The 25,981-nt window shown below is 42.8% G+C and overlaps 1 protein-coding gene across 1 annotated transcript; it reads left to right on the plus strand.

Moving 5' to 3' along the window:
- Positions 1-384: 384 nt before the first annotated feature.
- Positions 385-17,842, plus strand: HAPSTR1 (HUWE1 associated protein modifying stress responses). The gene is made up of 4 exons (XM_068423368.1): positions 385-836; positions 1,768-1,848; positions 5,951-6,226; positions 14,434-17,842. The coding sequence occupies exons 1-4, from the start codon at positions 392-394 to the stop codon at positions 14,676-14,678; spliced, it is 1,047 nt and encodes a 348-aa protein (XP_068279469.1). The 5' UTR covers positions 385-391; the 3' UTR covers positions 14,679-17,842.
- Positions 17,843-25,981: the final 8,139 nt, after the last annotated feature.

Consider the following 25,981-nt stretch of genomic DNA (forward strand, 5'->3'; position numbering starts at 1 on the left):
TGGGGGAAAGCCCCGGCGCCAAGATGGCAGAACCGCCCTGCCCTGCCCCCGCGGGCACCCCGGCCCGCGCAGCCCCGCGGCGGCCGTGGCAGGGCTCCGGGCCCCCGAGCTGCCGCCCAGGCCCGAGGTGAGGGGCGGCGGCGGGCGGAGCCGCCTCGGGCCCGGTGCATCACGCCAGGGGTAGGGCCGGGCCGCGCCGCGGGCAGCGGGAGACGCCACCGCGCGTGCGCCTCCCGGCCAGCGACGTCTACGCGCGGCTGAGTGACGGCAAGAGCAAGCTCGCGGTCGGGCCCGTCCCCTTGGAAGGTTCCGCTTGATGGACGTGCGGGCGGCCCAGTGAGAGCCGGAGGTGACGTTCAACCCGGCGGTGCCCGTGCAAGGGCGGCCAATTATGCGTTGGAGGCGGGCGCGACAGGACGTTCCCAGACTTCTCCGACGGGCTTTTACTGCGCTCGGGGCGGCGCCGGCGCTCAGTGTGTTTGGAGCCGGGGACTGGCAGGGCCAGGTACGGGAGAATGGGTTAGGGCCGGCCCAGCTGCGGAACGGAGGCGAGCGTGGCTGTCCGGTGGGGCCGGGCCTGCGCGGCGGCGAGGAGGGACGCGGAGCCGGCCGGAGGATGGAGGACAAGAAAGAGGAGGGTGAGGCGGAGATCCAGGAGCACGGGCCCGAGCACTGGTTCAGCAAGTGGGAGCGGCAGTGCCTGGCCGAGGCCGAGCAGGAGGAGGCGCTGGCCCCGGATCTGCAGGACGAGGCGGCGGCGCAGCCCGAGCACAAGCAGCAGAAGCTCTGGCACCTCTTCCAGAACTCGGCCACCGCCGTGGCGCAGCTCTACAAGGGTGAGCGGGGGCGGGAATGGGATACGGCTGAGGAGGGACGGGGCTCGGCGGGCGGTGGAGCCGGAGCGCGGTGGGCTTGGGGCCGAGGCCGGGCCCGGAGATGTGGCGGGCGGGGTGCGAGGGCGGGGGGGCGGTGGGCCCTGAGAGGCGGAGCCGCCGGGGGTGGGGTGGGAACGGGGCCGCGGCGTTACAAAGGGGATGTGGCGGCGAGAGCGGCCTGGGCAGGGGGAGGAGCGGGCTTCCGGCCCGGGGGCTCCGCGCCTCTCCATAGAGGCAGACGGGAAAACAAAATGGCGTGAGGGGGAACCGCGGCCGCTGCCCGGACATCGCCCTTCGCGGCCCCCGGCGGAGCGGCCTGGGCCGGCAGAGCCTCTGCGCTGGCTCTTGCGTCGGCCCGGCCTGGCCTGCCGCCCCCTTCCCCCCCCCCGCTCCGGACAGGCGGCGGGGTCGGCCCGGGAGGGCGGCCGGCGGGGCTTCGCCGGCCCCAGGGAGGCAGGGCGGTCCGGCGGAGAGCGGCCTCGGCGGGGGGCCGCGCCGGAGGGTCCCGGCCGGCGGGGGCGAGCCCTGTGAATGCCCGGGGAGCGGCAGGCTCCGGGGGCGGGAGGGTGGAGGCAGACCGGGAAGCCCGGCCCTGCCGGCGGCGGCTCCTGACGCCCAGCCCAGGGAAGAGGCTCCGACAAAATGGCGAAGTGAGGGGCCGGCCCCATTGTGCGGCGGGGGCTGCGGGCGGGGGCCGGGCACGGCCCTTCCCCGGCGGGCTGGGGGCGCCGCCGCTGTCCCCGCTGCCCGGGCCCGGGCCGCTGCCGGCCCGCCCTTCCCGGCCCTGATCCCGAGTTGCCTTCGGAGGGTGGAACAAAATGGCGAAACCTAACATGGCCGTTCGGAGTTGGTGACTCCAAAATAAACAGCGTGTGTCCTTCCCTCCCTGCAGACCGGGTGTGCCAGCAGCCGGGGCTCTCCCTCTGGGTCCCCTTCCAGAACGCTGCCACTGCGGTCACCAACCTCTACAAAGGTAAGGGGCTGCCCCCCCCGCTGCCCCGGCGGCCCTCCCTGCCGAGCCGGGGCCCACTCTGCCTCCTGCCCCGGCTTACTCATGAGCTGGGCCTGTTAATGTCTCTTATTCACCCTGATAAAATCTAACCCGAGACTGCTTCCTGAATCTTGCAGGTTTTCCCTGGGCTGCTTTAGCTGACTGTAGCTGAATCTTTTCTATTGCCCCATGTCAGTGACTAATAACCTTAAAGCTGTTTTACTTTGAGACCCTTGAAAAAGGATGTTTTTAATGTGTAGCTCACTCATGAATTCAAGGGAAGAGTGAAATAGTTTATTAAACAGTCCTTAAATTTCCTGAATTTTGTATATTTCATGATGTATTAAATGTTGGGATATCAGTATAATACACGTATATTAGTGAAGCATAGGTCACATTTAGTGTTTGTAAAATTCTGCATAGATGTTATGTGACAAAGTTTTATCATGTGACAGTGAGGCTTCTTAAGGAAGCCTCCCAGTTTATTTTAAGCAGTAGAATGTCATTGTGACTGTGTCCAGGGTGGCTATAAGAAAGCAATGTTAGCCAAAACTCTGAGTGCACTGTGCACATGGCTGTGCTTTTGTGCTGTTTTACTGTGTGTTTCTATCTGTCAGGATCTGTTTCTTAACTCTGCTGTTCTTTAGGTTGTCACAAGAATTCTTGTGTGCAGGAGAATAATTTGCTGGTTTCTAGTTTGTTTAAAAGATTGTAAAAAAAACCCCTATATTTATATTAGTGGAGGTTTAAGCTGGCATAGTGTGATTCCCATTGTTACTGTCTTCCATTCCTAGGAAGGAAAAAACTTTAAAGTTCCAAATTGTTGTTTTTCTGACTTGTAGTTTGATTTTTTTTTTTTTGAGTTGTGGGATGGGTTTTTTTCTTGGTCTATACAGCATTATCTATAGTTCTGCCTGTAGGTTCTTTTATTTGTCTCCAGTTTTCCCATTTTGGATTTGCTTTAACCAGTTGGACTTAGTAACACATTTGTGATGACTGATCAGGTTTCTGACAGATGTGGACAGATGCATAACCCTCACTGACAGAGACTTGACTCTTGCAGAAAGTGCATTTGGATGTTGTGTGTGTGTTGTAGGTCCTATCAAGGGACAGCACATCATGTAACAGGGTAGGTGTTGGCCTGAGGGAGTGGGTCACTTGAGCATGGTGCTAGAGTAGCAGCAGGTAGTGTTGATAAGTTGTCTGGAATAATTATGGCATCTTTATACAAATGGCATTGCTCTCCCTTGCAGCATCTTTACTACAAAGACTTAGCCTGTTTGGTTTTGGTTAAATCATTTGATTATTTGTGCTATAGGCAAAATGAGCCCTATTTTTCTGCAATACTATGATTAACAGAAGAGTATGTGGTGATCAGGAAAACTAGAATTTAAGTAGGAAGCTGTCTCTAGTTAGGTGTAATGTAATACTCTAAAAAGCAGCACCTGAAACAAATCTTGCCTTAAAACAGATGTTTAAGAAGTGCTGAAGTAGCTCATTTATTCTAGACTGTCATCTTTCAATTTTAAATTCTACCCACTTGGAAGTTAAATTTGTTGAGAACACAGGTAGAACCACCTAGGCATGGGCATACCATGCAAGTTGACTTAATGTGATGCCTTCCCTAGTGATGAGCATAGCTCTTTAAAAATCTCCTGTTGTTTCTCACATACTCAGTAATGTTTATGTTTTGGAGGACTCTGTCAAAACACTGGAGAAGTACTTGATGTGGTAAACTGCGCACCACAAACTTGCCTCTTGCACCGTCATCTGTTTTCTGATCTGATAAATGTTTGAAATTTTGAGGCATCAAAATTCTAACAGGGGAAAATGCCATGATGTCTTGAATGTCAGCATTTTTTGTGAAAATAGATTAAAAGTTTAATATCTCACCACACTGAAGGTCTTGGATCGTGGATTTCTGATTGGTGCTGGTACTAGAGGGTGCATTTAAACACATTTGATTATCTTTCAGATTGCACTAATGAAGTAAAGGCATGGCTTGTAATGTGGGATTTAGAACTTAAGGCCACTGTAGAAAGTCTTAGGCATATATTAGAGTAAGACTTCTGAGCCTACAATTTACCTTATTTTATTTAATAAAAAAAAAAAAAGCTGATTGTTTGGTAATGTCAGTTTTGACTTAATTTCAGGATGTAGCCAACTTGACTGCTTATACTTTGCCAGCTTAACTTTGTAAACAAAGTAGTTGTAGCTTTTACCATAAAAATCTAATCTTTCCCAGGGTGATGACGCTTGAAATTTGTCCAGGCTACATCAGCAGTCAGTGTGTTTGACCTCGTGACTAGGTCATAGTTAGTTCTTTCTAAAGCGTTCTTGTATACAGGGAAAGCTGGTTATTGACATAAAGCTGGGCTCCTCACCTCTCAGAAGGACTTTCTCAGGGTATTTCAGGAAGTGATTACAGCAATATTGTCAGTTTCCAAACTGGCCCCATAGCGTTTGGGTAGCTTTTACTGTGAGTGCCTTGGGCTCTAAGCTGCTGTGGAGTAGAAAATGGCTGGAGTAATTATCTGTCATGTTGCCATTGCTTTTGCAGGAATTAGCATTTGTAAATCTTCTAGCCTTTTGATTACAAAGCAGAATAGGCAAAATGCTCTTAGTGCATAAAAGTAACATGTTAAGTGTACTCTATGTATACCTGTATAGTTTGTATTCTAAAAGCCCCAAGATATAGCTATGATCAATTTGAGATGTTTTTCTTCTTTGGTAGGTTGTGTTATGTTTGAAGTGCTGCTCTTTGATAGTGTAGATTTTAGTGCTGTCTTTTGTGGACCATGCAATGGTGCCTTAGAATATAAGTCTAAGAACTAAGCTAAAAATAATCACTCTTAAATGCTTTCTTTTTAGTGTGCGAAAACTAGATTAGATGTGTATGTCACTGTTCACCTGTAAACCAATATCTTGGGCAGCTGTTCTTAAATAAATCTCTCAATATTGTTTGGGGCAAATGGCTCTTATGTTGGACTTCATTAGTAAAGCAAGACTATAAAAAGCTGTTTTAATCAGCTCTGATAGCTGTAAAAAAAATATATGGAAATCAAGTAAATGAATTTGTAGTGGATACATTGATGTCTTTTAATGGAGCAAGAGCTAGCATAGCAGTAATTTTCATAAAACTGAAATAGCTGTTGGCAAAGCTCTGTTAACAAATCTATGACAAACAAGATGAGTGTAATTGTGTAGAGAATATGGTTTGTCCCACCTGTTGCTGTTGTCTGAAATTCTGGCTACTAAACTAGTAGCCAGAAATGTACTTATTGAAGTTTGAAGGCAATGTAATATAAGGCATTTAAGAGTGATTCTTAGAGGCACAGCTATAACTGATGAGCACAGGTGACCAATTACATCAATGGAGAATGAAATTACATTTTGTAGTAGGATTAATTGCAGATACTATGTGTGTAAAGCTTTTTAATGTCAAATTTGCAGTGGGATCTTAAATGGTATGTTGCCTAATTGGAAGGCGTTGGGAACACTTGTGTTCTAACTAATTCCAAAACTATGGCCTCCTGTAAATTGCCTCTGCAATTGAAATTCGGATGAAACTAGAGGGACTCTGTAAAGAAATATGAGTCTTCTGAAAATTCCTTACCGATCAGAATCGAGAAAAGCAGTTGTTCCTTTTGTTTTTGTGGGATTTCTTGGCTGTACTCATGCACTTTAGGAGTGTGTCTTAAATCATTGTGTGTTGATTTAAATACCTTCCTCAGATTGACAAGCTCAAAGTGTCTTTAATGTTAATACAATATGGTTTTGTACAGTGCTGTAGTGTTGACCTGAAGCATAATAAATGCTATTTAGGTGGTGCTTGAGTTGCTGTTGACTTTTTGACTTGTAAAGGGGGCGGAACTTTTTAGCTAATATTCTCTTCTGGTTTATTATGGCTCATCTTCAATGCTAGTTAGTTTTTTTACAGCTAACTTGGTGCTGCGTTACAGTAACCTGTAGAAGATACGCTTTTTTCCCATGATTGACAGGAAGCTGTATCAGTGATGTGCCATACTATACATTGCTCTACCTGTAACACTTACTAAGAAAACTTTTTTCTGTTTTCTTGCAGAAAGTGTGGATGTCCATCAGCGAAGCTTTGATGTAGGAATTCAGATTGGCTATCAGCGTCGGAATAAGGATGTGTTAGCTTGGGTTAAAAAACGCAGAAGAACAATTCGTAGAGAAGACTTGATCAGCTTCTTATGTGGAAAAGTTCCTCCTCCAAGAAATTCTAGAGCTCCCCCAAGACTGACTGTAGTATCCCCTAACCGAGCTACTTCAACAGAAACTAGCTCATCTGTAGAGACTGATTTGCAACCCTTCCGTGAAGCCATAGCTCTGCATGGTAACAGTAACTTTTTTCAATACTACTTTGTTAAAATTGGGTGGGGGTTCTTAAAGCACATCTGGCTCTGGCCATTGTTGGTGTCATAATGTCATGTACCTGATGTTCCAGCTGAAGGTGTGTCCTTAATGCTCTTAAGGGAGTTTTTGTATAAGGCATGTAGCTACTAAAAAGTTGGATAGTCAAATATTTTGAATGAGGAAAAGTTTTTGTATAAAAATGAGGTTTGGATCTGTAATATTCTACAGTTGTGAACTCACTACCAAAAATTTATACTTAACTGTTGTTTTTGAAGCATGAAGAGACTTGGCATTCATACCAATGCTAAAGTAAACAGAATTCTTGGAAAATGATAATACTATGCTAGCAACTAGTTAAATACTAAGATTTGACTAGTAGAAAATGACTAGAAAAGTTTTGCAGGGTTATTGAGGGAATTTGATGTTTGAAGCTTTGTCTCTGGCGTACTTTACCTCATTCTGGTATCCTTGTTGTTATGCACTGGATAATATGGTTTAGTGTTCTACTTTAAGTACCCTGGAAAGGGTAATTCACTTGCACATTATTGCAATAATCGAATCCTGTTCAGAACTTAGTTCTAATTCACTTTCAGTCTTAAGTTATCTTCCAGTGTCATACTGAATTTCCTTCCCTGCCATCACCAACAATGTTGGTGATGTATCTTTTATCCTTTTCAGACATGAATATTCAGTAGCTTATTCTGCATTGGACTGTTACATTTTTCTTTACCACTCACTAGGTGTTTTAAATTGCTCCTGAGGTGAAGTGAAACAGTTCACCTGGGGATTTTATGCCTTTTAAAACTCTAAAGGGTAGTAGATATCTTGAGATACAAATAGTAGCCTGATTTTTTACTTTTAGAATGGTCTATCTAGAAGTACAACCTGAGAAACTTCAATGAAATTTTTACTGTCTCAGTATTCTCAGTGGGGGGGTGGAATGAATGAGTTAATTAGATGAGTGGATTCCTGAAAATGCAGTCTTTGCTTCTGCTGTGCTGTTGTGGTTTTTCAAGATACATAAGCCAGACACTTACTGTCTAGGTGACAGCCTAATTCTGGTATTGTTTGCTGCTCTGTTGCCGTTTAAATCAAGCATGCTTCCACCCAGTTGTGTAATTTTTGGCAGTTTTCCTTCTCATATTGGAAGCTGGCTAAAGAATTCTGTGTACCACTATTGCTTATTCAATAGCTAAAGCTAATTTTGTGCAGAGAACAACTGCAGAAGCTGGCTCTCACCTGATATGATGTGATAAACACCCTCTTAAAAATTTCGCATTCTTAAACTGTAGTTGAATCCAGTGTGCAATTGGCTTAACTATAAAGGCTTACTCTCAGGTGAAAGTAAGGTGGGTAGACTCACTTCACAGTGAGCTTTCAAGCAGAGTAAACTCAGAGGCATTTTTATTGGTAATGTGGCTCTTTTCATGTACTTGTATTGTTTCTTGGCATCTACTTTGTACAGAGGTGCTTTATGAAAGCCACTTTTCTATAGCATGGGAATCTGAACGATGAAGTATAAAGTTTTTTTTCATATTTCAGAACCTAATACAGGGTCATGAGGATTGTAGGAAGTTCTCTGCTCTGTACTGGCACTGCAGGGGCTAGAAATGCACTCTTCCCCTTCATCAGCTGGTTGACAAGATTACATGTCAGTCACCTTCTGGATTAGGTTCTCCTGATATCAGTTTCAATCTGGTCTTTGACACAAATGCTTTTGTGCTAATCCTTTAGTGACTAGGCTTGTATTTGGCCTCATAACTGTTCTTAGGTTATGGCCTACAATGTCTGTGTTCCTCCAGCTTCCTCTCTCCTTTTCTTTAACATTAAGGAAGTTGTGAACAAACTATCTCCCAAACTATTTTCCTATTTGTCATAGGGCTTTTCAGAACTATGTTTTGATTTTGAAACCTCTGTAGGTTCTTCAGGTGTGTGTAAATTCACGTCCTCTGGAGGGCTATGTTTCATTTCATTTATGTCAGGCTGTTTAGAAGTGATTTGCTGCTTCTAGGTATTGTGAGGAAATGTGAGAACCTGATGATAGTGAGTAGCAGACTCGGCAAGCGTTCAGGACTAAGGCTTTAAGGGGAATTTTTGACTGGCATGTAAAGGAGTGAGACTTTATTTTGTGCTGGTAGTATTCCTGTAGAAATGGAGTATTTCTCTATTGGTAACATGGATGGGCTGAATTAGATTTGATGGGTAATCCTAAAACTTGCTGCTCTAAGCAAGGTGTCTTGTAGTGAAGCAGGATAGGTGTGATTCTATGTCATATTATGGCACCAAATAAAGCTGTGTTGAAGCTGAGCTGACTTCTCAGAAATAGGTACTAATATACTTCTAAAGACCATGGTCCTATAACTTGTTGATCTTGCTCTCTGATCAGGGCAATAGCTGTATTTTGGTCATGTAAGCTCTAAATGTTTCATAATCACATCTGAAAACTTTAACAGAAGCTGTGGTTACAAAGTAGCTATAATTAAATATTTCCTGGAACATCAAACACAATTCTAGGTGTATGCCCTAGACTAAAACATTAGAGGAATATCTTTAGGCATCAGTACAATCCTTGGGAACTAAGTAACCTCTTGAGAGAGTTAAAGTCTGGTAAATAAAAAAAATCTTTGCCCTTAATATCAGCTTGAAATTAAAGCCTTCAAGAAAAGCTGAGTGGTTAGCTCAAGGTAATATATGCTATTTTACTCTGAAGCTCAGGTGGATGTTTTCTGAAACTTCAAGAAACTTCAGAAACTTCCTGAAACTTCATCTGATGATGCTTAGCATTTTAAGATGTGAGAGCAGAAGATAAATACCTTTGCTCAACATCTCAAATATAGAGTTGGGATTTTAACTTCTACCAGACCCTAAAATGTCATTGCAGTTAGCATAGGTATAGATGTGTCTTCAGCTACTTCCTGGATGTGTATTGTCATATCCAATTTTGTAAGAGAAGAGTTTCAAATGACAGAATTACATCAAACTGAGCTAACAGTCGTAAGATTCCTAAAAGCTGGCACGTGCCAGGTCATTTTCTGCTTGGCTAGCATACTAAGTCTTGCAGTGCTGATGGCTGTGCACAGTCTGTGTTTGAAATGATGCTTTAGTCTTCTGATGTGGGATGTGCTTCATGCTTCACAGACTATTCTCCCAGTGTAATGGGAGAAAATGCTATGATTTGAGGAGGAGGAAGAAGCAAGCATGGGAATGTTATGCTGAAATGCATTAGACTGAGCATTTTTAACTAAAAATGGTGTGAATGGGTAACAGCACAGTGAGGGAGTGTTAGTTCTTTTGCTCCTTAGCATTAATGTTGATGTATATCATTAATGTGATTCAGTCTCTCTGTGAGGGGACACCCTTGCTCTAGTATGTAGAAGTGTGTGCACTGGCCCCTTTAAAGAGCCTGAATTTCTGTTAGGCTTTCTTATTCTCTTAAAATATTAAACTGCAATATAAAACATCTGCTGTTGTTAGCAGAGTGGAGAAGCAGCAGTTGTTAGAAGAGAGCAGAGTTGTATTAGTTTGAAAGTTTAACTTAAAGGTTGTGTATATATATAGTAATCACAGAGTTGTGTATTGGTATGTACTGCTAAAATTTGCTCTTTGAGCACTGCTGTGAAAGGGTGAGTATGACATAGAGGAGTGAAAAGGATCTATCTGCATGCCATTTTGTATTTATCTGGGGTTGTTAACTAATTTGTGCTTTAGGAATTAGTCACACTTAACTAAGTGTGAATGTTCTTTTTAATACTTCCTGATTAAAACATCTGGAAAACAGTTATACTATTACTATACTGAACAGTAGTTATCCAGTATATTATGGTGTGGTAGTGACCTGAATAACTCATACTTTTTATGGACATGGTTGTAGTGCAGATAAAACAGCATTTTCAGATTGTTAGGCCAGTGTTGATAAAATTGCTAATTTTGAATTGACAGTTTTGTTTACTGGAAGTATTTCATACTCCATAAAACATACTTTTAGCCAAGCTTTCTAATCACTTGACAGTTTTGGGAGAGTACTTGGTTATAAATTAGCTAGTATTGTTCACAATTTCTTCTGTACTGCAGCTTTTTCTAATAGTACTATAATAAGTGTGGTCTGGATGATCGGATAGTGAGGTGAGTTGTGAACTGGCTGAAGGAAAGAAGCCAGAGAGTGGTGGTCAATGGGACAGAGTCCGGTTGGAGGCCTGTATCTAGTGGAGTCCCTCAAGGGTCAATACTGGGACCAGTACTATTGAATATATTCATTAATGACTTGGATGAGGGATTAGAGTGCACTGTCAGCAAGTTCGCTGATGACACCAAACTGGGAGGAATGGCTGACACATCAGAAGGCTGCGCAGCCATTCAGAGGGACTTAGACAGGCTGGAGAGTTGGGCGGGGAGAAACTTAATGAAATATAACAAGGGCAAGTGTAGAGTCCTGCATCTGGGCAAGAACAACCCCGTGTACCAGTACAAGTTGGGGACAGACCTGTTGGGGAGCAATGCAGGGGAAAGGGACCTGGGGGTCCTAGTGGTCAACAGGATGACCATGAGCCATCAATGTGCCCTTGTGGCCAAGAAGGCCAATGGCATCCTGGGGTGTATTAGAAGGGGTGTGGTTAGCAAGTCAAGAGAGGTTCTCCTCCCCCTCTACTCTGCCCTGGTGAGGCCGCATCTGGAATATTGTGTCCAGTTCTGGGCCCCTCAGTTCAAGAAGGACAGGGAACTGCTAGAGAAGAGTCCAGCGCAGAGCCACGAAGATGATTAAGGGAGTGGAACATCTCCCTTATGAGGAGAGGCTGAGGGAGCTGGGTCTCTTTAGCTTAGAGAAGAGGAGACTGAGGGGTGACCTCATTAATGTTTATAAATATGTAAAGGGCAAGTGTCATGAGGATGGAGCCAGGCTCTTCTCAGTGACATCCCTTGACAGGACAAGGGGCAATGGGTGCAAGCTGGAACACAGGAGGTTCCGCATAAATGTGAGGAAAAACTTCTTTACGGTGAGGGTGACCGAACACTGGAACAGGCTGCCCAGAGAGGTTGTGGAGTCTCCTTCTCTGGAGACATTCAAAACCCGCCTGGATGCGTTCCTGTGTGATATGGTCTAGGTAATCCTGCTCTGGCAGGGGGATTGGACTAGATGATCTTTCAAGGTCCCTTCCAATCCTTAACATTCTGTGATTCTGTAATAATATACTTCAGATAAGGGCAGAGTTTTCTGTGAAATTACTGGCTATGGAACACTGTATTGCTGATGAATTGACTGAAAGATATGGCAGGAGTGAGAATGTAATAAGTACTGCAAAATATTTCAGGTATGCTCTCCGCTTCAATCCTTTCAAGTTTAAAAAGGGAGAAGGAGCCATGTGTACTTAAAGGCCTCTTGTAAAAAAGGAAATGTCTTCTGTAGAAAGCAGTGGCAGGCTTCAGGGGTGGTCATGAGATTGTGAAAGAAGTGAAGACAGTTTGGTAGCTGTTTGAATCTCTGTTGTACAGAGAAAACTGATGTGCTTGTGATAAGGTCTTGTTAATCACAATATAGAAATCTGAGGTTGTGAAATTGTGTTGCTAAGAGTCATATCTTACTACTTCTTAGTATTTATTACTGCTTGCTCTCTGCTTTAAATGGTTAAATGCTTTGGGAAGAGGTCTCAGAGTCCACTGAAAACTTAAACTCAATAATTCACAATAAATGGGTTTTCTGAGATTTCCTCTTTGCATTACAACAACTTTCCAAGAAAAAATGAACTGTGGACCACAGTTTGGTTTCAGATCCTGGCTTTCTCTGTCAACAGAAAATAAATATTTTCTATTGCATTGCTGATTGTCTTCAAACATGTTGCTTCCATGAAATAGCAACTTGATATTTCAGTGTGTGCCTTGAATTTTCCTTGACTCTTCCATGTTAGCTTGATTACCCAATCCTAAACTCTGATCTAAATGTTCTGTTTGACAGTTCTGCTCTTGGATTGATGTGTAGTGCTATGTAATCTGGTTAACTGCCAGTAACTGATACCAAATTGTCACTCAGTCTGTTAGCATACTCAGTAATGACTGTTACCGACTAGTTCAGTATTAAATACCTGTATGAGATGCAAGATTAAAGTGCAACTAGAAGTTCCATGTTGTGATGCAATATCCTTGTACTCCTATCTCTGTAGAAATTAATTCAAAACTACTTTCCTGCCTTTGACATGAGGCTTGATTGAAGACTTCTTAATTATCTGCTGAAGGTTGTTTGTGTATTTAAATGCACAGGGATTCAGTATTATCTAAATATTGGAAAGTCAATGCCTGCTTGAGGCATTGCTTGCAAACCTCGACAGTCTGTTTTAGAATATGCTGCAGCACATTATATGCATCTCTTAATTCTGACATATATCTACTAATTAAAAAAATGCTTGTTACTTGAAAAGGCTCTACTTAAAAACATAGTTCTTGAGTGATGCTAAAAAATGTATTCTCATATCACAGGTTAGTTTTGGGGCTTATATTAAACAATTTTTCTCTCCTTACTTGGGCATTAGACATAATGAAAAGATGTCATGATAAAACTGAATTAGTATATTAGTCATTTGGTTATGGGTTCTATAATATAAGAGTAAATGACTTCTAAGTGGTGTAAATTGTTGGCTGTCATTGGAAATAACACTGAACTTACGTTCAGAGCAATTTTGCTTGCAGTAGTGATGTGGGGGGAAATCTCTGCAATGAATTTGAAACAATGTCACTTTCTATGCACTGTCAAATTTTTTTCCAATTTAAATGTACAGGATGAATTAATGTTTTTTTTCTAATGTATGTTATGCCAGTTGAAATTAAACTTGTTGTGGTCTTTGAATTGTGAAGTGATTTGTCACCTGCCCAAATTTTGCACATTGGTGGTTTATCCAAGTTACAGTATCTGAGCTGGCTTTTTGCTTGTACATGTATGTCACCAATTAGCTGCTTTACATTCTTTGGTAGATGTATACAAACATCTTCTCATAATGGTTTTGAATTTAAGCTTGACCTTAATCCTAGGAGTACTGGAATGAACCTTGTTTCTGAATTATCTTTTCACTAAAACAGCTTCTACTGTTTAAATACTTTTTGCCATTGTGAATGAAAGGTGTTTTTACTATTAATAAAACCTGCAGGATCCCTATTAGACTTGAAACCATGCTTCTGAGTTGTGTTGAACACCCCTTAGAGCTGTAAGCAAGAGCTCTAAGATAGCATCAGTGATTAGTGGCTGTTTCTACTGGTTATTGCATAATGCCCAATCTGTAAAAGTATATCCTGTGCTGCTGCTACAAGATCTAAGCTTTAAATGTTTTTCAGCAGTAATGGACAATGGAGAAATTGGTTGGCCTGCTTTATCCTGACTTGTCTCAACCTGCCATTGTTGCATATGGCTTTAGAACTTATCTTCCAGTTGAGGTTTCTGGTAGCTCTAGCTGTTTTCAGAGATACAAGAAATAAACTTTCTGTTTTAATTAAACGTATTACCAACCTGAACACAAACCAAAGTGATTGCAGGGTACCTGTGACAGTGTTTTGGATCATGTCTGTCAATAGCAAATTTTGGGGGATTGTCATGTGGTCTTGCTTGGCTTATTTGTTATTTGTAAGTGCTCTTGGGAATTCCGATAATAACTAATGTGTTGGCTAATAGTGGCAGCCATGAAATAACGCTTTTATTTGAACACTAGCTGTGTGTAGACCTGTCTGAGATCTGCTGTCATACTGCAGTTTTCTTTAGAACTATGGTGACTGAGGGAGTGAGAGGGAAGGAAGGTGGTGGAGTTTGAAACAAGACCCAAGTCAAGTCAACCTGGAAAGCCCTTGGTAGGGGCTTGTCATTCTGTGCAACTATTGGTCTAGTGTGAAGCCTTCATATTGAAATAGTCTGCTCTTGAGTACGTACACATATTTTTGAATAGCATGTCATGTTTATGGAGCTAGCATTTGCCATAGTGTGCTGGTACAACCTGGTGTATAAGCTCATTTTCAACAGTTTCAGTAATTGCTAGATTCTTATATGGTCTAAAGGCTGGGAAGCTGTGGTCTGGACTTCAAATAAGTGTGCTACAAATAATAGGATGAAGTACCTTTAACATGTCACTAGAAGTCAGATAAGCGTCATCCGTTCTGCCACACATGGGAAACTTTCTTTACTGCTTGACTTAAATACTTTTTCTTTTTTTCCCCTAGGTCTTAGTGGTGCAATGGCTAGTATAAGTGTTCGCTCGAGTACCCCAGGCTCGCCCACTCACGTGAGCAGTGGCTCCAATGCTAGTCGAAGGAGAAACGGACTGCTTGATGTTGATTTGAACACTTTCATATCAGAAGAAATGGCACTCCACTTGGACAATGGTGGAACTAGAAAGCGTACCTCAGCCCAGTGTGGCGATGTCATTACAGACTCACCAACTCATAAACGCAACAGAATGATCTAAACTGCAAAAATTTCAAACCCACCATGCTGCTTGAAAGCCACTTGATCCTCAGAGTACTATTGAAAAGGAAACATGAGGCCATCTTTCCATATTCATTAAGACAAATTCAATAAATGCCATAAAGGAAATTTTAGATATTACATTAGATGCCTCTTGTAACTGCAGCTTTCTTAAACTATATTCTTAGCAGAGGACATCAGATATTGTGTAGTAGTTAGCAAGATCATCATAGGCAAACATGTATCCGTTCCAAGGCTAAAAGTGACCTTACTTGTATTAAAGGGAAAGGAAATTTCAGATATTTGGTTATAGAATGCCTTTTTTTTTTTTTTTTTGTCCTTTATTTCCTGCTGTGTTGAGTATTTGCTTAAACAGTATTGCCAGTTTGACTGAAATTGTCTACAACATGACTTGGCATCTTTGTCAAAACTGCAGGCTTCCATTTTTGCAGCACTGTACCATGCACCTAGTTTCTGTATAGTAACAGTGTGCAAGTTATAAATATTGGACTGTACCCTTTTTAGTTTTAAAAGCAGTTGATAATTCTGGTGATTGTGTGATAATGTAAAGAGGTGCTATGACGGTCATGCAGTTAATATTGAACCAATACAAGGATCTTTATTGGGTTCACTTTGTGTGTTTTAGTGCTCTGAAGTAGCAATATTAAACTTTTTCCCAATTAACTTCATAGGCTTTTAAGTCAGTTTGAGAAAATATATGTACTTATTGGTATTATCCTTGTGGTAATCACACACAGTGCAGACTGCACCAGTGCTGACCTAAATTTAGAGAAAGATGTCCTGTAATTGGAAAATAGGCTTTTCTGTTCAGTATTAGTGAAGGGTAGGTTTTGTGTACACCCGTATCCCATTTTACATTTCTTGTGAAGTAATTGCCCGTTGCTGGGGAGGGGTGGGAGGAGAGGGAATGAGGGGGAATAGTTGGAAAAGGGGTGTGTTCTAACAAGTAAGACTTCTGGTCACATGTGGAAACTTGGACTAACTAAAACAAGATTCTGTGTGATGCCATCTCCTTCAGGAGAGGGTGACATGCAGGTTCTGTCAAGTGCTAAGAAAATAATTTAAAACTGGAAGTTGACTATAAAGCTCTGGATAAACATGCCATAAGGATGAATTAAAGGATAAATGGCTTTCTTTCTGTGTCGAGCTTACATTCATAGGATTGAACTCCGGCTGCCGTAACTTAAGCATAATCTAAAACTGAATTAGAGATCAAGACTGATCTGCTGCAAATCCATTTCTGAATGGGGGAGGATATGTGTCAGTATCAAAGAGTGTCCTAACTATTTTTACAGGTAGATGCAGCAAGGCTTTGGTGGAGAGCTATGGCTTTTAAGGCCTCTAAATCTCTGCCGAGGAAAGGGATAATACAGGAAGAACAAGAAAATGAAGAGCTCCAAACCTGCAAGATGGGAAGGGGTGTTTAGTGAGGTGGTATGCATGCTTTAACTGGAAGTATAGGCTGATTCTTGGATGAACTGCAGCTTTGCTAGATTCACAATACTAAAATCTTGTGATGTTCTAAGTTAAGGCACCTTGAGCTCCATGTTAGTACAAAGCTCTTCAAGACTTTTGCTTATGTGCTTGTAGAGTCAGATCTCTTTTGTATTATCTTCCCTGTTTGAAGCAGACTTCACTGTAGTTTGCTCCTTTTTACCCTGATGTCCTCTCATTGGTGTTTTGTAGTCAAGGCAAGACAGCAATGCTGTGTTAAATTCTCAGAATTCAAGGCGCTCTACTAAGAGCGTGATTTCCTTGCTTTGTGGTGCTTCCATCAAATTTCTTTACATTGAAGAGCTCTTGAAGATGTCAACAGTTGCACAATACTGTAGCTAGAGGTTCTGTAATTTATGGGACAAGTGTAAGAACTGTCCAAAGCAAGATAAGAACTGTTCAAAACCCACACATAGCTGAACTTGCACATCACCCGAAGACTCAGTATACATTAATTTCAGTTACTGCTATTAACTACGATTCATAAGACTTATGTAAAATATTAATACTGCATAAAGCTAGTTTTTATTTGGAGGCTGCATTTTCAATAAAGATTTTGAAGATGGTATCTGAATATATCTGTTAGTATTTATTAGGCTGTTGGCAGAGGGATTTTTCTGTTTCAGAAGAAAAATGTGGAGTCCTGAACAGCAAGGACATGCGTGAGAACCATTCTTCAGCTCTTTTGTTTATTCATTAGCTGGCTTGTACAACTAAGATGCTTATGCTCTGCAACTTCTAACACACTTTACTGTTACCTATGGTAAAGATAACATATTGGTATCAGTTCTGCTTACATGGACTGAACTGTCACAATATTCCTGGTCTAGCCCAAATATACAGAGCCTGTCCAAATTACTTCTCCCCTTCCTTGCAGTGAAATAAATCCTGTTAATGCTTTGAAGCATTGATTCAGTCTAGTACCAACTAAAACTAAATTTATCTGGCTTTTTATTTAATCTGTGCCATTTTTCTTTGAAAGAAAGCAGGCTTAGATATTAAACTGGTTACATTAATGTTTTTTTGCTTGTACCTTAAATATTTGGCAACTTTTTGATTGTTTTTCATTTGGCCCCAGCTGTTGTTTGCTCTTTGTTAACCTCTGCCAGAATGATCAAAAATGCATGTATTCACCTGGCAAACACAAGGAGAACAGGTTGTCTTTTAAAAAAAAAAAAAAAAAAAGTCCAGTACCTGTTGCTTTGAAGACTGCTTGTGCCAGTGTAGAAAATTGACATTCTGGCAAGAGCTGTCAAACTGTAGCTCCTGGAGCCAGAAGTGAGTTGATTTTCTGTAAGAAACACTGAATTGAGAACTGTTTAGTTTGGTAAAAATGGTGCTTACTTTTGCTTTCTCCTATGAATCGTATAGTTGACCGGTCTCTTCTCCGTGTACATCAAATCTAACATGAATGTGTGGCAAGTTACATAAAGTACATCCTGCACTGAAGCTACTGAGCTTGGCTTGCTTATTAATGAAGTAAGTTTTAAATGTTAAATTTAAATCTATATTACAATAAAGTAATGCAAAAATGATTTTGGCTGAAACTGAAGTCCTGCAGTTAAACTTACTCTCAAATGTGGTTTACCCAGCTGGAGTAATAGAAACTCTTAAGTCATACTAAACCTAATAAAAAAAAAATAAATACAACTAATCAGGCTGCTTTGTAGTTCTTTTAAGTTTCTGAAAAATTCAGTCCATCAGTAAACCCAAAACAAGACACGGTCAGTGTGAGGTGACAGGCTTATTTGGTTCTGCAGAGTAGGATTTTTCTTTAGGAATGCAATTAGGTAGTAGCTGTTCAGTCTAGTGACACTTAATAGGCTTTCCTTTGTGTATTCTGTGGACTAATGAAGATATTAAGAATTGAGGTGCACTGTTGCATTTGTACAAGATGTTCTACAGAGTTTAACATCACTAGTACTTAGGACAAGCATCTTAAATGGTTGCTTAAAACCTCTTTAGAAAGTTAAGTGGTATTGACTTCAGTAGTAGAGCTTCCCAATCTCTTGCAAAAGATTCTTTCGACTTAAATGAAATTAGGTGCTTTAATTAGCAGCTTTTTCTGCTTCATGTGGGTGTCCCTAAACCTGCTAACTATTTTCCACTTCCTGAATCAGCAGGTCTTTGAAATTCACTACGAAGGAAAGCTTTATTTCACAGGAGCTTTCAAGTTTAAAATGTCTTTTTTAAATTAATGTTAACATTTTTTCATTTCTAGCCAGTGAAATGTTCCAGTGGGGATTTGGAAGGTATTCTTACGTGACTTCTTAAAAAACCAGCATGTTTCAAATGTTAGCCTAGAGCTAGTAATACTTTGGCAGAAACAAGGAATGCCCAGCTGACTTGTTGCACTGAGGTCCCTGCTCCAGGTGGGGCTGGCTGGGGTAGCCCCAAGGCCCTGGGGTGCTCTCCTTGCACATCCTCTGGTTATTTAAGGCAGTGACTGTGCCTGTCTAAAACTTTCCTTGTCTGTGCGTGGAAGGCCTGTGGATAGTCTGAGGCTGGTAAACTTTCCCTGAGAGCTTATGAAATGCCTCTGTCGTCAACACTGGTGCTTTCTGCTGTCATTCTCTCGCTGGGCCCCTTTCAGACCATTTCAAAAGGAAAACTAAATGTGTCTCAAGCTTATAAGGGCAGTAGTGAATAAACCAACAAAATTCACTTCTGTGTAGGATGGAAGCATCACCTAGCTAGCTGTTATGGGAGACGTGGAAGCAAAATGTTTCTCAGTCAGTAATGAGATTCCAGAATTTCCTGTGTGACTTTGTTTTGAGCAGTGATGCTGCTGCTCTCGTGACTGTCAGAGCAGCTATCTGGGTTTTTGAACACCAGGACTGTACATAGGGATGTATTTTTATTGGCTAAGCTGGGATGTGGTGGGGGAGCACACAAGAGTGTGACCTTGTTGGAATCTGCTACGAGCCTATTGAGCATACACTATGGTTTGTAGAAAGTCTTGAATTTCAGTATAGAAAGTACTGATCAACTTGTTAAGATAGCATCTAAGACCACTCTTAAGCATCTAAGACCACTCTTAATCATGCTTTGTAATATTTCACCATTTTTGTATCAACTTTGCTTTAAGTGTAAAGGTGAAGTTGGTTCTGGATGCCATGTAACAGAACAGCAAGCTGTGTGTGAAGGGGAGTACTGGGGTCCTTGTTTGGATTGTCACGGTGTAACACTATCTTGAATTTTTGTCACAGAGAAACTCCTGGTGCTTCTCCAGCTCTGAAACTTGGGCTGCAAGAATTCTTCTGGTATTTTGTACGTTTAGTGTCCTTTTTACAAAGCGTCAAGGCAGAGGATACACAACGTTTGCATTTAAACTAAGGATCTTGTTCTGTTTCTGCTGGAGTTTTGATAGGGTCGCCTCCAGCTCCTGCACATCCAGCCATGTGTACCTCTGCTCACAGAACAGTCAATGCTGAAAAGTCCCAAGGTTAGCAGTTGTTGTTTTGTTAATACATATTTTTGGGTTTATATTGATAACTGTTTGCACCTAGCTTTCTTGTTTTGAAGTGAATTCCTTGAGTCTTTCTTATCTGTAATGCAGTATGCAAGACCAAGAGTAAGATGGGGAGCAAATACAAAGTTTGTTCTCCTATTTAACTAATTACTTGATCTCATACAGTTAATAACTCCAGTTGTCTATAGCATTGCCTCTCTACAAATCAATGCTCTTTAGACCACTTTCAAACCACAAAAATCTTTGCATCTTTGGAACACTTTGGGCCAGTCTTGTAGCTACTTTTTATAAAAATACCTACTGTGCTTTTTCGAATATAATTAAAATTTTAAAGCTCTAAGGAGAGAGTTTTGCCACAAGATGACAACAGTGATACTGCCCTATGTCTATTCCATAAAGCACAACAGAAGATAACTAACGCTGTTTTCAAAAAAAGTTTTTCAAAAACCTGTTTTCCCGTTCTCACTAAAAGCACTAACAAAAAGAAATGTGTGGATTGTGCTTAGAGGCGAGTGGACTTCTCAGCTAAGGTGGACCATCTTCTAGAGACTTGCATTGAATATCGTGCTGATAATCCAACTATTCATCTTGCTGAGGGAATCAGAGTTTGTATTATTTCTTTCATCTCTAAGCCTTTCTGCTGGAAAAGCTCACACAGTTAAGTCTGTTCTTTCATGGCTATGTTTAAAATGACTTCCCGTGGAAGAGCATCTGTGATTTCCCATGGTAGGCAGGCTTTTTTCCTCTCCCTGGACATACTGTTGTCATTAACACGAATCACTGAAGATGCATTTCTCTGCTAAAATGAATTTTAAAGTCTTTGACTTAAGTGATTGTAATTTTCAGAGTCATAAACCGCTGAAGATGCTCTGAATATTGTAGCTGCAGAGGCTTGTGTGCTGCCGGATGACAGTGCAGTGGTGCAACTCATTTGGAGTCTTGGATTATTTATTAAAAACTGATTATGAACTGGCATAATTCTTCAGCTGCCTTAGCGTGTCATCTTAATGTATGTGTGTAAGTGATGAGCTGCCAGGCAAGCCATCGTGAGCCCCTGAAGGAAATGGCCTGATTTGTCTGCCTCTGCTTGCTCTGTAACAGAGCTTTGGGTGTGGTCTTGCCAAAATTCAGATTTCCTTAGGCCTAGGTACGTTTACCAAAATATGGGCAATTCTTCTCTCCCACATGGAAATTTTCCAGGGAAATGTGTTCAACATATTTAAATCCCAGTAACCAGGGTCTTTAGTCATAGTTTCAGCATAAGAAGGCCTGAGAGTTCCTTCAGAGTTTGTTTTCAGGTTGATTTGATCTTTCCTAAAGCATGGGCCCACAAGCCATGTCTGCATCTGGTTTTCTTCATCCTGTTTGTGACCGTGGCCCATTCCAACCTCTTTTACATGAGGACCATCTCCCTGAGCCAAACGCAGCATGTCTGAACGTCGAGATACTTCTGGTAAGTGTTAGTACATGATACACGTGGTGTTTCTTTTAAATGCACATGATCTTGGGTTGCCCACAAGCTCTGGGGTCTCCACCCCAGAGATACTCAGGACTCAAACGAATACAGCCCAGAGCATCCTGCTCTTCGACCTGCTTTGAGTAGGGGTTGCACCAGGTAACCTCTTGGGCTCCCTTTTCCACCTGAATTAGTCAAGGGCTCACTATGTATTGTCCTTGATGCAGTTTTATCCGTGAGAGGGGTAAAAGGCACTGGTGTCCTTGCTGCCAAGTAACACCTGCTGCTCAGATAACAACTGACCACTGAAATAACATAAGAATGGATGAATTTTCCTTTCCTATGAGGCACATACTCCTCTGGAAACTTAAAGGTTGTTCTGTCAAAATTGCTACTCCATAATCTCCTCAGGATATGCAACCCTGCAAAGTAGAAACTGGTCCCCAAATTGTCTACTGGAATGTCTTGCCTCTGTCACGTGTTTCATGGGCTTTGAAGTAACGGAGTTGATTCGCGCTGAACTGTGAAGCTGCTGCTTTGGTGGAATGTTTGCACTACATCGTCCGCTGAGCTGATGGAAACCACCTCCAAAGGACAGGAAAGCCTCTGCTGGAGCTTGGTTTTGGTAAGTCATAAAAATGCCATTTTCTAAGAGGTGAAACTCCAATTAGGAGTAGCTAAGTGCTTCTGTATTAAGGCCAAAGCCCCTCCTCATTAATATTCTGGCAGACTGGTAAGTGATACTGTGAAATTTGGAGTGAAACCTTCTGTCTGTTAACTTCTGCTGATGTACATTTTGATGTGATCTGATACAGGGGAAACAGGGTAGAAAAGTGAAGCTGTCAATGCAGATTAGATGTATAATCGGATAAAGCTCTAATTGTCGTTATGTCCGTTTCTCGTACGACTTATTGGAGACAAATGGTAAAATCATATCAGTTATAAAGGTCTAAAACTTTCCACTTACTGGACACCATCTGTGCTGAAGATTCAGAAAAGCATCAGGTGGACTAATGGCGACTTGAAAATGGTTTTCATAAACCTGGGGTATTGCCTGAAAAGTAGAACCTGGATTAGAGTTATTCTGCTCCAGTGTAAGATCTCCAGAAATGCAGATTTTTGAAGCTGTTCCAGCGCCTGAGTTTGTTTGCGATGAACTGAACTGCCTGGAACTGCATTACTTCAATATTTTACTTCCTGAAATAGACATCTGCATATTCCACTGAGACTAAAGCAGCAGGTCCCAGCTAAGCATCCTTCCTTTCAAGGATACTTCAAACTCACAACAGAAACTGGTGGCAAATGTGAAAAATAATATTGAATGTATATCAAATATTCCAGCTTGGGAGGAAGCTAGCTGCTGCCTGTTGGCCACAGGCTCTTGCAAATGCATACTGCAGTCGGGTTTTTCTTTTTTTTTTTTTTTTTTTTTTTTAATAGGTGGGTGCCCAGGTTATGATATCGTTATGACAATACTTTTTAACAGAGCGAGCAGTTTCTTGCATCTGTGGAAGGTGGGCTGTACAGATCAGGGGTGTCACTGGGGCGTGCCAGAAATGGGGGCAGACCTGAGAAGGGTGGGTGGCTTAGGTACCTGGCTGTGTGTCAGAAGATGATCTGATACCACTTGGAGTAAATGGGTATCCTTAGATTTGATCACCCCAAGTTCTGCAGTTATGTTTCATTAATTGTACGCCTTTATATAGAGGTAAAGGTGTGTGAGGTTCCCAGCACTGCTGGCGAGTAACCCACCAAGTTGTCCTATCAGTTGACCAAGCAGCTTTCAAATGAGACTGACTTTCCATCCCATCGTTCACTTGTGCGTGTGAATTTGAGAGAATACTGTCAACTCTTTTGTCCCCCTTGTGCAGCTATTTTGCCACAGCTGTTCTGAACAGAGATGACAAAGCTAAAGGCAGATTCCCACAACCTGCACAACCATAACCTTGCCCGGTGCAGTGCTCTAGGTCAATCCCTAAGTCCTTGCGGTAGTTGCATTAACATGGAGCTAGAAGGCCCTGCTGAGAGCCCTGGACTCTGTATAGATGGTCAGCAGGAGATGGTCTTGAAGAATGTAAGGAATAAGTGATGGGCAAGAGGTGGTACAAGGGCATGGGGAGGTGACGTGAACTTGCCCATCAGCTGTCATAGTCCTCAACTACAATAACTCTAAGCTTAGACTGGAGTACCTTTGTATTCCTGCTGTCCCTGTTTCAGCATTGACTGTAGTGGCTAACTGATGGCTTGGGTGACTTCAAAAAATCGTTTTTACAACTGCCAATGTGCTGTATTACTTAGAGCTACATAAAACAAGTGGCTTAAGATCCTGAATAAAGGCATGATGCACTATTATGGAGAAGTATCTTTTTTTTACACCATAGTTTGGTACATGGTTTAGGCTCAGTGGAGGCATCTCAGTTTCTATCACAGGGGATTTCTTGGGGGTGATGCTGATGCTTTAAAGTATCTCTGAGTTTCTAAAAGCTTTAAAACAATGCAGAGAGCCCTTGGGATTATTTTAACTGCCGTGCCCAGTCCCTTTACCCCTTTGAAAACAGTCATCCAGCAAGCAAAAATAATCCCTCGAGTGACTCTTGCCAATGATTTTGAAATGTTCTTTGTAAAGCAAAACATCCAGAGTCAAGTGCTGTGCTGGGAGGCAGAAGCATGACAGCTCTAAAAAGTACTGATACGCTGTTACTGCACCAAGCATCTTGTTGCTTTGAGGAAAAAAAAAAAAGTACTGCTCTGACCATGAAAATGAAGTTTTGGCCTGAAGACTGTGTAGCCACGTTGCAGATCAGGTGTTGGCTGTCCGTGGCCTGTGATGCGGGGCAAAGTGGCAGCTGTGCTCCTGTTGGGTGCCTCGAGAAGAAAGCTTCTGGTTCTTTGCATTATCCTCTGTCTCTCCAACCTGCCTGGCAAGTGCTCGGGTGCGTATGAATAAGGAACTCTCAAAGGAATATGCCATCACCTTGAACTTGTCCTTTCAAGTGTTATCTATAAATACGGTCCCCCAGAGCAATCCAGCTGGCACCCTCTAGTCAAGCTCATCATGATCTCAGATAAAACTGCTGTCAAGTGGAGCCAGATCTTCAGCTGCTTTATGGAGCTGTGCCCATTTCCACTGCTTGGGAGTGTGAACCAGAGGAGCTCCTTCCCCCGGCGCAGCCTCGCAGCCGGTTGGCGGCAGGGAAGAAGAGGGATGAACCTCCCAGCGATGGACAGACTGCAGCTCACTGATGTTTACAGCATGCAACTAGAGACGAGGAGGAGAAAATCCAATGCAGAGATGATGTGCCCTGTAAATCCCACATAGTGGTGGGGGAGCCCCTGTTTTTTCGGGAGCCTCACCCCAGTGCATACCTGTAATGTGGCAGTGATCCGGCTACTGCCTAGATAATGTTTTAAAACAGCAGCATGAGTACCCGCTATTAGCTGGCAGAGAAAAGACAAGTTGCCATGGGCAGCCCAAGGTGTGGGGAAGGAGTCCTGGCTCTCCCGAGCTCTGGAGGAGTGTTGCTGCTCGTGTTCTAGCCCAGATTTCCTTTGGGAATGTGGCATTCAGCAGGTTGTGCCAATGGCTGTGCTGTCCTGCGTGACAGCAGGGTCTGTGCCCTTCACCGGATGGGTCTACTTCCCAGCAAGTCTTTTGCCTGCTAGTGGGACTGCTGAGGAATCGGTGCTTTTTTTAGCTGATGAACTCGAAGATCATCAGATGAACAGAACTGTGGAACACAAAATCTTGAATTTCCTAGCTGTATTTGTATCCTCAGAAGAGCAGTGTGCTGTCATCTGTCCTTTGTGAAGAACAGAACGTATCTTGACAGCCTGCTTTCCTGCTTTCTCAGTGGCTGAAGGCAACTTTGCAGGCCCTTGGTGCTGAAACTGTCACTTTTTGTTAATCCTGTGTATTTCCTATATTTAAACTCTGAAATGTATCAGTAGCATTGGTGTACTCTCCATAACCATAACTTTATTATACTCTTGCATATCTAGCCCAAAGTTAACTCTTCTCAGCCATGAAATGGGTGACAAGATGGCCAAGGTGCTTCCAAGGGGATCTGATACAACCTGCGGCACTGCCCAGCCCAGCTAATACATTGCAAATTAAACGACCTATTTGCTGTCTCTTTTTTTCTGTGAAGTTTGTTTCCGTACAGGATGTGATCAAGAAATGCTGCTGGAAAAGGAAAGTCAATATTCATTGACACTGAAATATTAATGCTCCTTCAAAATGAGGGGTGGAATAGAATGTGCGCTTTTCTTCTACATGGCCTCGGGTCTGGGGAAATTCACTCCCAGGAGTTCACCGCAGCCGTGACTGCGATACCTTAGGGTAGGGCAGGGTTTGCAGGTGAAGCTGGAGAGCAGAAGGTAGTGCAAGCACAGGCAGGGAGAGAAGAAATGTCTGATATGAGTTAGCAGGCATCTTCTTCCTCCTTGTCCTGTATCGGAAGAGCCTCCTCGTGTGGGAGGTATGGAGAAGACAGCACAGTGCAGTGTTTCGTTGCTACATCACTTTTCACTGTGGATGTCTGTGGGGACACTGAGGTGTCCCTGCCAGCACTGCCTCTGCCTGTCTCTCTTCAGGAGGGCAGGGTGTGCCTCTTGGCCCCACGTTTGGTCTTGGGATCCTCGCCTTGCCCACAGCGTTCGCTGATGCTGCTGGCTGGCAGGAGTGTGACCCTGGCAGGTAAGTGACGTGGGAACCTTTCTATCTTTGTCTCTCCATCGTGCGCTGGGGTTTGCACAGGGCTCTGGTATGAGCTGACTTCCCTGGGCTGTTTGAAGCTCTGACAAACCCCCCGCAGCGAAGCGAGTGCCCGTGCGGTGCCTGTCCCGCGTGCCAGCGTGGAAC

The sequence above is a fragment of the Nyctibius grandis genome, chromosome Z (assembly GCF_013368605.1).
Source record: "Nyctibius grandis isolate bNycGra1 chromosome Z, bNycGra1.pri, whole genome shotgun sequence".
Classification (NCBI taxonomy): domain Eukaryota; kingdom Metazoa; phylum Chordata; class Aves; order Nyctibiiformes; family Nyctibiidae; genus Nyctibius; species Nyctibius grandis.